Source organism: Cupressus sempervirens, chromosome 2 (assembly GCF_028749045.1).
Source record: "Cupressus sempervirens isolate cs-2001-9-10 chromosome 2, ASM2874904v1, whole genome shotgun sequence".
Classification (NCBI taxonomy): Eukaryota; Viridiplantae; Streptophyta; class Pinopsida; order Cupressales; family Cupressaceae; genus Cupressus; species Cupressus sempervirens.
The window spans coordinates 652540522-652551937 of NC_143119.1; the positions used below are offsets into that span (position 1 = coordinate 652540522).

The window sequence follows — 11416 nt, forward strand, 5'->3', positions numbered from 1 at the left end:
CTTGCTTTCAGTTTCCCCTTCGATTCGGTATATCTTAGGGCTTAATCAAACCTGGCAGTCAAAAGATATGATCATTTAAGTACCCAGAAGGTGGACTCTCCAAATGCAATTGCATATTTAAAATATCATATTATATTTTAAAGCTGACATTCACATTTTGAAAAATATAACATAAATTCACTTTATGTTACGTTTTAAAGTTACTTCGTCACTTAAGTGACTAAAGAGCACTTTATGTTATATTTTAATATTGAGTTGCTTTTTAATTTTTTCCTTAAGTGACTTTATTAACTATAAGGTCTAATTTATTTTTTAGTTACTTTATGTTTATTTTCAAAACATCTAAGTTAAATATTGTTTTTTGATTAATATTTGCACATGATATATTTATTATACAGTGTAGATGTTATTTTTTACCCAATTAAGTGATATTTTCTCAAAAAATAATTAAACATGTGCTTAATTGATCACTTAAGTTGTGCAAATTCAACTTTCAACCCATTTACATGTTTACATGCAAAGGGCCTCCAAGAGTGTGATTTGCACTAGAAAGGCATTTTTAAACACTTAAAGCAAGTTTTTAAAACACGCAATAGACCTCCAAGAGTGTGATTTGCATGAACATAGTCTTTTACATGTAAGTGTCACATGTAAATGCATTTGAAGTCCACAATTTTGCTTTCCAAGGCCAAAATTGTCAAATGCATATTACATAATGCATATTTTTAAAATATGTAATGGAGGATGGAGAGTGTGATTTTCATTCTTATTCATATTACATGTTTTTAAAATACGTAATGGAGCTTGGAGAGTGCGATTTGTATTGTTTTTTATATGTGTGCATTTTAAAACATGCAATAGCACATGGAGAATGTGATATCATGCATCCATTTTAAAACATATAAAGGCTCCAATAGAGTGTGAATTGCACTAAAACATGTAAATATGCAACTACATATTTAGAGTCCGATTTTAACATGTAAATGCATATTTGAAATATGTAATGGACTTCTAAGAGTCCATTTACATGTAAATGCACTTCCAACCAATGAAATTTACATGTAATGTGCCTTGGAGAATCCGATTTTGCACTTAAAACTCATGTAATCACCTTCCATCCAGGAGTTCGATTTGCACTTCTAGCCATCATATAAATGCATCAATAAACCCCACTTTTGCATTCCAACACATGCAATTGCAGTTAAGGAATACATTTTTGCATTCCCAAGCCAATAATGACTCAAATACATCCATTTTTTACCACATTTTTGTTAAAAACACCCAGAAAATCGGATTTTTATCGACATTTTTGCTTTGGAGGGCCAAATTTTTACATTTCGATGGATGAATATGCATTTGAAAAATCTTTTTGCATTCTTAAGTCAAAAACGACCCATGTAAATACATTTGTAAGCCACATTTTTGCAAAAACAACCCAGATTTTTGCATGAAAAGGAAAGATTTTTGTTAAAAACATCTAGAAAATGGCATTTCCAGGCCATACGTTTGGATCCAAACGAGGTGTTCTTGAGTTTTAATGCATACAAATGCATCTGAAATCCACATTTGTCACCTTTTTATGCAAAAATGACGCATACTCATGCATCTAGAGGGTGCGTTTTTACCCAAAAACATCCAATTTCATGGTGATTTTTTTAAAAAGGTTTTCTATTTGAGGGATTGAGATCACGTTTTTGGGCATTTGCATACAAAAATGAATCATGCATTGATCATTCAAAGCCATCATTTGCAAGCATTGAAAAGGTCAAGGAGTTGTTTGGAAATTCGAAATTGGAGGAAAGAAATTCATTCCAACCTCTCAATCTTCCACATTTGGCTCTTTGAGCTCCAAGTAAGTGGAAGTTTTAAATAACATGAAAACTTCTATTTTCAAATGCTTGGAATTTCCCCAAATTCCAGTTTCGAAATTGTATATAGGAGAGCAACTTGATAGGCAACTTGATAGTCGTCATGTTTGAGTTATTAACCAAAGCTATGTTTTTTGCTTTGTGCATATTTTTGCTTGTTGTTTGCTTGCTGTTTTGATTTCTTTTTTTTGGAAAGGTTAAGAATTCTTTCCCAAGAATGCAAGAGCATATCACACCTTTTCACTTTCCACCTTTCCATGCAAATGCATCACATCTTTCCATATTTCACCAACACATGTCAAAGCATGTTACGTCCATTTCCCAATATATGCAATTGTGTCCCAAGAGCAATTACATGTAAATGCGGATTGTCCATCCTCCATCCACATTTACATGTAATTCCATCCTTCAAACCCAATTGTAATTACATCCTTCGAACCTAATTACATGTCTACATCAAGTAATAATTACATGTAATTACATCTTTTGAACCTAATTACATGTCTACATCTAATAATTACATGTAATTACCTCCAAAGAACCCAGTTTTGGTAAAAGGTCACATTTTTAAACACCAAAATTGTCATTTGCACTCATCCATATGCATCCCAACTTGCATCCTTGGCCATACCCACAAAAGCCCAAATTTGCCCATATGCAATTCACCCTTGGGAGTCTAATTTTGGCCCTTTTCACCCAAATAGATATGTTTTTCAGTTCATTTCCAGCCATCATATGTGTTCCATAACTGTCTAATCCATACTTCTAACACTCATCCCTCATGGATCGTCATTGTAACTCAAATCCCAAAATTTTCATGGATCCAATATCATTGGAAGATGTTTTCATCTTCATGTTACGGCACACTCTTCAAGATATGCCAGAACTTCTTCAAAGAACAGAGACATCCTGTCGAGAAGATATGCTTTGATCCTCAAGAAGTAGTAATTCATTTGGTCTCCATTTTCCTAATGGCTACCCAAGAACCTGAGTTTGTGTGAGAATGTGCCAAGCACTTTACTTCAAAAAAAAAACATTTAAGGTGCTAACAGTTTCGAGTTTATATCCACAAACCATCAAGAAGGTTTTCAAAGTGTCTGAGACTCCAGAACGTGACAATCTACAAAGAAGAATTCACGACAACTCGAACGAGAAAAAGCTCGATCATATCAAATTTTCAAATGACGAGCAAATCATCAAAGACAGTCAAAGGCTATCAAAAGATGCAACACCATGGTTATTAAGGTGAATAGAGTGACACCAAATACAGGAACTCCCAATCCTATGATCATTTGGGATCGCATCATCAAGTAGAACACCTTTGCCGACAATCTATAGGATTGATTCATTCAGAATCAACAACCTCAACATTTTCTTCAAGTGTTTTCATGTTTTGTAGTTGGAATGAATTGCATGAAATTAAGTAATTACACGTAATTCAATTCAATTGCATATCCTTATGACATGTAATCCAATAACTTCTCTCACCTAGTTTGACCAGGTCAAAGTTGGTTAAGTTGCTCCCACTTTTTCCTCCACTTTCTTTTTCAACTCAGCCTATATAAAGGAGTGCCCTCTCATTGCAAAAATAATCTCTTATTGTATGCAAGAAAGCTCTGCCAAACTTGTGCAAGCATAATTTTGATTATGCAGGAGAAAAGTGAATAGAAGAAGCAATTGGATTTGAAGCTTTGACTGGAAGCAATTGTGATAGCACAAATTAGAAGCTTTGACTGTAATTTGTGCCAGTTGTCTTTGATTCATGTTATTGTTATTGTGTGTTTAATCCATAGCAATGAGAATCACCATGAAATTGCTTGAATCGTCGGTTTGGCGATTCGGTTCATGGTTCCCATTTTTTTTGTACCGGTGAACCAAATTAGCGATTTCAACACATGAATCACATGAATCGCCAAAACCACCTTTGTGAATCGCAAAAAATCGGCAATGTAGGTAGGTAAAAAGTCAAGTCAAAATTTAATAAAAACACAACTTGAGGATGACGACGAGGCTTGAGCTAGAGCCTTGTTTTTTCATTTTGTTTATAGATACTTAAAGACATACGTTCCATGGATCTTCATCTTACATACATTTATGATTTGATGTCTTATGGATCTTCATCTTGCATTCTATGATTTGAGTCATTATGATCCTATGATTTCTATTTACTTCAACTACAATTTACACTTTATGTGTAACATAGTTATGTATGTGATGGATTTATCATTTATGTTCCATGTTTATGTATGTTAGCTTCTATTTGATGATGTTATAGTGTGTTTTAGTCATATTCAATAAAGGGTGCATGAAATAAGTTTTAAATTATTAAAATCTCTAAATTTCAAAGGCTTTTGAAATTTGCCAATTCGTAGCTGATTCATGGCCAATTCACGATTCAATTCAACCTTGTTGATTCCGATCTAATTCCAATTCTCGTTACTTTGGTTTAATGATGGATCATACTTAGTTAAGAAACAATTGAAGTCGAAGCTTTAACTAGGAGCAGTTGTGGTAATATTTAGACTAGAAGCTTTAACTATAGCTTGTATTGTCGTCTCAATTCACAAAAATAGTTAGAATTCCCTACCTCTAGGAGTCTTTGCACCCCAATGATAGAGTTTATTCTTATAGAATAAATTAAAACAAGACCTAGAGCCAAACCAATACGCTTTCAATTAGTCTTTGAGTTGGTGTTGGCTTATCGATATCACCATTTCCAGCGATTAGATAGAAGTGTAATTAGAGATTTCATCTTGCCCATTACTCGCTTCACAGGTAAGTGGCTTTTTTTTTAAAAGTTAGGAAAGAATATTGGCAGTACCCTTTCAAAATATCTCAACTTCTTGCTTACCTTGAGTTGATCCAAGGAAGGGTGAGAAGGGGGAGCCTTCCCTTTAAGGGAGGAGAGTCCTTGTCTCATACACTATGGTTGATCATCCTATTTTGCGACTAGATTTTCACAGAACTATTGATTGCAAAATATCCACCCAACATTTGATATTAGGAAATGATACAAGTATACAACATTAGCAATATATATAAATACATACACCCACAAAAGAACACACACATATATATGTCAGTTTAATAGCCTCCTGAGTCTAGTGGTTCTATAAGTCTAGTTCTTGTATTCCGCATTGTCAAGTCAATCTTTTGGTGCAACAACCGCCCTAGCAATTAACAAGTGGTATCTGAGCTTGATCACAGGTTTGAATCCTTGCAAGCTGCAACAAGTAATGCTAGGAGGGAGATTGTTAGTAGTGGGCCAGTGTCTCGCCTTGGATTAGCGACATGGTTTAACAACCTTTCTTTCTTCTATAAGTCTAGTGGTGGTATCGGCATTGACATGTCAATCTTTTGGTGCAACAACCCTACTGATTAACAATATATATATTCAATCATTAGGGTTAGACTAGATCATATCATATTCATTTATTGTAAAGTTTCTGCAAATTCTGATCAATCAAACTTTACAATGCCTTTAATCTACTTGTATAATAACTATTATGGAAATGTTCTTATCTCTGCAAAAAATCGGATAGGACAGTATTGCTAAAGGAGCAGACCATATAATTTCCGTGTGTCCTTTATCCACAATAATACCCTACATAAATATGGCAACCAAGGGGTATGTCCCTAGAAGGGACATGTCCCTCTCTATGTTGGCCCTGAACTGTATTCTTCTAAGTGGCATCTAATGGAGGAATAGAATTTGTTAGTGATTTAAACTACGTTTAGACAAGTTTATTCTCAAATAACATTCCAAAGGAGACGCCAATCATACCTAAAGAAGGAACAATTATATATAGGCCTTCAATAGTAAGGCATTTCATGCATAATTAGATCTATACGATCTATACAATCAGATCAGTATGAGATCAAAGTTACAGAATTAACATATACTATCAATGATAAAAGAAGCTTATTAGGGTTCAAGTAGAAACATGTTAGATCCACCTAAAGCTATTTCTACACTAAGCCCAAGAGTGAATGTCTACCAGAGCCCTCTTTGCTTACCTAGTGAGTTGCATGTACCTACTTTCCCTATCAATGACTCATTATCCTAAAGACAAGTGTCATCTAGCACAGTTGGGTGGAGATCCTACAAAGATTTCGTGTTTCTTTTGTGTAAGTGCCCTCTTGTCCATATGAGCTAATTATATGGTTAACTCGTCCTACTTACATAACACTCTTATAACCCACCTCTAATACCCCAAGCCCTGCCTACAACATGGGTTTCAGACAATCAAACATTTCTTAGATTCTATCGGATGAACAAAGACGTCAGCATTGTTTATATATACCATTATTTATTGTGAGAATGAGTGTTGAAAAAGGTCAATCTAGTATGATATTAATCTATTATACTATGCCTAATCTGAAGATAAATTCCTTTGGTGTACATGTTGTTCAACTTCTATAAATCAATCCTAGACTTATGTGCTCTCGTGCTCTCATGATGAATGATTTGATCTTCCTTGGTAATTGTAATTGTTTTTTATGTGTTTTGATCTGATAAAATGTCTACTGATTGTACTTGATTGATTGGATAATATTTGTAAGAATGATTAACTAAATCAATTCTTGTGACAGAATGATTTGAGGTAATGGTGATTGATGATCATAAGTTAATTAGAACATTGATGAGTGATGACAAAACAAGTGCTAGTATGATATATGTATACTGATTTTGTAATGTACCAAACGATGGAGTTCACTTGATGGCAAGTCACTCAATGGCATGTACCTAACGACAATGTATCCAAGTGCAAGTACCTGACGGAAAGTACAAGAGGGCAATTACCCAACAAGAAATATAAAAGGGCAATGTACCTAAGGGGAACTACCCAAGGGCAAATACCCCAAGGGAAATACCCAAGAGGAAATACCCAAGGGAAAATAAATGAGGGGAAGTACCTGAGGGGAGTTCCCAGCGACACCTTCGACCCTCAATTGTCAACTCCCTTCTACACTTAGCAACCTTGGCTCCAACTGAAATTTTTCACTTGTACAGCCAAGTACTTGTACTATAATTAGGATTCACCATACAATCACACTAATTGCCCCTTCGTCCCACATGCAATGTCTCACTCATATGGCCAAGTACTCGTACAGTTAGTATATGTACAATCCAATACTTCCACACACATGGATACAATATTTGACCTATTCAAAAAATATAAATGGCTATTATTATAATCCAAGGTAACACAATAGATCTACGATCAGAGCATATGCAAGCCACAAAAATGAATTTCTATCAATTGGAGTCTTATATTCTAGGATTATATTCAAATACACAAATTTGTCTTTGCAATAAGGCTTCAAAATTTTGACAATGACGTACACAGTGAAATATCTGAAATGGTATCTCCAACAAAAGACTAGAGTAGCTACTAACCACCGAAACTGCAATTACAAACTAGGGAGGGTCTTGCACCTCTATAGCTACAAACAAGAACTCAATTCCAATTGGAATTGCAAATACACAAGAAAAAGATAACTCCACAACGATTACCTATGATGCCAACCAGCAGCTTATAAAAGCCTCCAAGAAGCTTCTAATAAAAGTTACGATGGGCCACCATAACTTAATTTATTATTATTTTCATTTTGGCCCCTTTATTTTCTAACTAGATTAATTAATTAAGTTCATTTTATAATTATATTTAAATTTTGGGACCGCCTAATTAATTTACCTTAATTTATTCACTCGTCATTCATTTGGGGACATTACAGTCCTCGGCATCCACAGATTGCTTGCCCTCAAATAATCTGTCATCAAACCGTTTGCTAATTGTGAAGCTCCAAGATCCCAAACTAAGCACAGTTATTGATAGTTCTATTTGCTGAAACCTTGAAGTCACACCATGATTGCGAGCAGCACATGCAAATCCCCAACAAGCTTTCATTACACCACATTGATATAGACATTTCCCTACTTAGAATTGAGGAACAAGTACAACACATCAAAATCCAGCTTGCTTACTCCATATAGATGCCCCTCACAAGGAGAGATGGCAATCATGCATGCGTCATGCCCAATCAAAGGGCAAACTTCATACCCGATCAACTGAAAAGACTGCTCATTCAAAAGGTCGTTAGTAGATCCCATCTCTAAGAAAATTGACTAGCCAATGTAACCTACACAAACTTAGTGTAAGCATCTCCCTCACCTTTGTGGTTGTCTTGAAGATTTGGGTCATCTCCACTTCAAAGGACAATTGTTGATTCTAGCTTGTCCATATCCTCTTGTTGCTAAAGTGGATCTGTGAACATGTCTTTAACCTCTTTAAATTTAAGGTGTCGTAAAGCCTATTATCCATCTCCCTCTTCAAATTATATTTTAGGACTATATTACCCTTGGAGGATGGATACTTCATTTGCAACTCTATGAGTCCTTAAGAGGTATGACCATCCATCATCTATCATCAACCCAATCTTGCTTGAATTGCTTTTGTGACTCAACAAAAGGGGGTGTTTGGATTTCTTGTTGTACAATCCTAGAAAGAAAGGTTAGCAATGGGCATCATCGGCCTTGTGTTTAAAGCATTAAATCTCCCTTTGTCATTGCTTTTGACAACAGATTATCTCCTCCATTTGTTGGTACCCTGTTGTGAAGGTCTCACTATGTTGTTGTTGACTTCTTATCAACTCCCTCAACATTGTAAATGGGGGCATGAAATCATATGACAACCCAGCAACATTAAGTCAAGATTTGTGATCTTTTAAGGTTTGGGACTGAATAAGTCCCAGGCAAGACTGGAGGTTTTCTAAATGTTTTTCTTTCCTACCAATGCCAATGCAAATGGAATTGTATTATAAATTTTAATTATTAATTAAAAATTGGGCTTCAACCTTTTACCAATCAAAAAATTATTATTATTATTATACAATATAATTATATTATCACATAATAACATAAATAATTATTAAATATATTGTGATAATATAATTATATTGTGTAATTATTATATTATATAATAATATACTAATTGGAGCCACTAGGAAGAGCGGCATCCCTTTGGAGAAGGGGTGCCACAAAAGGTATAAAGGAAGATTACAAGAGACATCACACATAATATGCTTTATTGAGAATTAGCAGTGCTCAGGGGAACAATCATTTATTGTCTATGGATGGGAAGGCAAATAAGTGCCCATGGTTAAATGAGCACAAGAAAACAACAGAAAGTAAATTTCTCTAGTGCTTTTAAGTCTTGGAAAAGGAGAAGACAAGAGTAAATTAACACAATTTTCTAAGTTATAAGAGGAGATTTTCTAAATTGTGACGGCAATTAAGGAGGTTCATGAAGTGAATTTCTCTCTAATGGTTTTATTCTGACTAGCAGCAAGGAGGCATTTTGCAGTTGGCTGAATGCCTTGTCCAGGCTGAATTCTGGGTTGATTTGAAGGGAGCTCTGGAGCTTGCAGACGGTCTACCAGCACTCTTTCAATTGCTGGAACTGAGTTCAGTGGCATGGCATCCTTCGGGGAGCTGGAAGTAGTTTTTTTTGCTGCGGTTCATTTAATGGAGAATCTTCAGACATTGATAGCGGATGCAGACATCAAAACATTTTACTTTCATGCTCTACCCAGGCTAATTCTCACACATTCAGCATAGCAATACTGTGAGATGATTGCCGGTACTGGGAGCACTGCAAAGACTTTATTGAGGAATGCTGTTTTTTTCTGAATCATTTTCCTACTGGATCTGTGAACACTATTTGTCCATCCAGAGCTTCTCTGATTGAGTTTGGTTCTGTGAACCTTAAGTTGGGTTGCGGTGATCTAGGTGTTAGTTTTTCCATTTACAGATTAAATTCGTCGCCTTTTTCGTAAGAGTAAGTGGATTGTTGTGGGTTTGTAATCCTTTGGTTGATAACCCTTTGATCCGTGAACATTATTGGTCCATCCAGAGCTGCTGTGTCTGGGTTGGGTTCTGTGGTCCTTAAGTTGATTTGGGGTGATCTAGGTGTTAGATTTTCTGTTCCTAGACTAATTTCACTCCCCTTTTTGTTAATAGTATGGGAATTGTTGGGCGGCTTGTACTCGTTTGGTTAATGATGGCAATTCTCCTCACTCTGATTGTGAGAAGCCATTTTTTGTAGAACCGGCAAAAAAAGTATAAACTCTTTTCAGTTAAAATTTAATGTCCGATTTTGAGAAGGTCAACTTCCTTTCTGATAAACGAAAAAGCAAAACCAATAAAAATTAGCCAAACGGCATGAAAAATAAACCAGCTCTAACCTCAATTTTACATTGTACATTCCACCATTCTTTACAATTGGGTTTTCGATTCTTTTAATTGTTTTTGGAACAGTGAAGGCTCCAGAATCAAATGCAAACTACGTCTTCCTTAAACGTGTGGATATTAGTACCTTGAATTGTACGAACACTTATTTCAATCTCACTCCAGATTGCAATGTGGCAGATGCACATGCATTGGTGGCTCAAAAAAACTGGAAACACTCCAAATTACAGGTGGAAACACAATAGATGCAAAGACTCAATAGTCTCACCTCTACGCAACTCGAAAAGTGGTTTGATCATTGCCCTACATGATTCGACATTGGGTCTTAAGCGCAAATCAAAATAGCAAACATGTGTCCAGCGGGTTGAGCTCAAATGGTAAACAATATTGAAGCTACGACTACCAGCATCTAGATTAAACTGCAGGACGCATAATAAAATGCAGGAATTGAATAAAATATACACCCAAACAGGTTACACTTGTTAGATGCATCAAGGGGTGAGGTTAGGTGGGCATTGGGATCGGCCCTAAAAAGAAAGCTGCCCAATATAAATAGTTCATCCAATCTGAGACAAAAAAAACAAACGACGCCTACACAAGGACATAGAATTTTACCAAATCACATAGAAGAAAGAGGTGAAATAGTTGGGAAAGGCCACAACTGCAAGGTACCTCTCTGGCAACTTCTTGGGCTCTGCGTTCTTTCTCGGCGTGGGTTTGTTCGGCAATCCATTTGCGCTTCTGGTTGGGGTAAGAAAGAGGATGCCATGGTTTCTGATTAAGGTATGAATGGCTCCACGCTGTTCCTGCTTTCGATGAGTAGTCCACTTCACCTTGAGCTATTCTCTTGCTCAGTCTCAGCCCGCCTTCTTCCTCTCCCTCCATTCCACTGTAATTTTTTGTGGGGATGGCTGTTTTGATAATTCAACAAATGAAGATATTGTGGGGTGGGTTGTCGACTGATTTGTGAATAATTCGGTATAGAAACGAAGTTTGCTGATATTTTTTATTAGTCCCTGCCTTGCATAAGGCAGGGTACTGGTGGGCACCATTAGTTTCTATAATCAAAGCTAATAAATTTCTAAGGTCAAAATGCAGATTATTTTTTAATTAATTTTAAAGTACTAATTTCTAATTTCTGATTGGATGGTAGCAATTTAGTAGGGGTAAAACATAATTTTCTGCATTAAAAAATGAAGAAAAATAAACAATGTCTGGAAAGTTCTCCGTTCTAGAACATATCCTGTCAGTATTACTAAAGTATTCTGCAAAAGGCTGAAAGCGAAGTGGTGGTTAT

The 11416-nt window shown here is 35.7% G+C and overlaps 1 protein-coding gene across 1 annotated transcript in view; it reads right to left on the reverse strand.

Annotated features, from left to right (window-relative positions):
* Nucleotides 1-11110, reverse strand: part of LOC149575061 (zinc knuckle (CCHC-type) family protein) — a 130802-nt gene extending 119692 nt beyond the window's left edge. Inside the window, 1 exon segment of the mRNA XM_089814943.1 lies at nucleotides 10792-11110. Within this exon segment, the coding sequence (XP_089671069.1) occupies nucleotides 10792-11004 (213 nt within the window). The 5' untranslated portion in view covers nucleotides 11005-11110.
* Nucleotides 11111-11416: the final 306 nt, after the last annotated feature.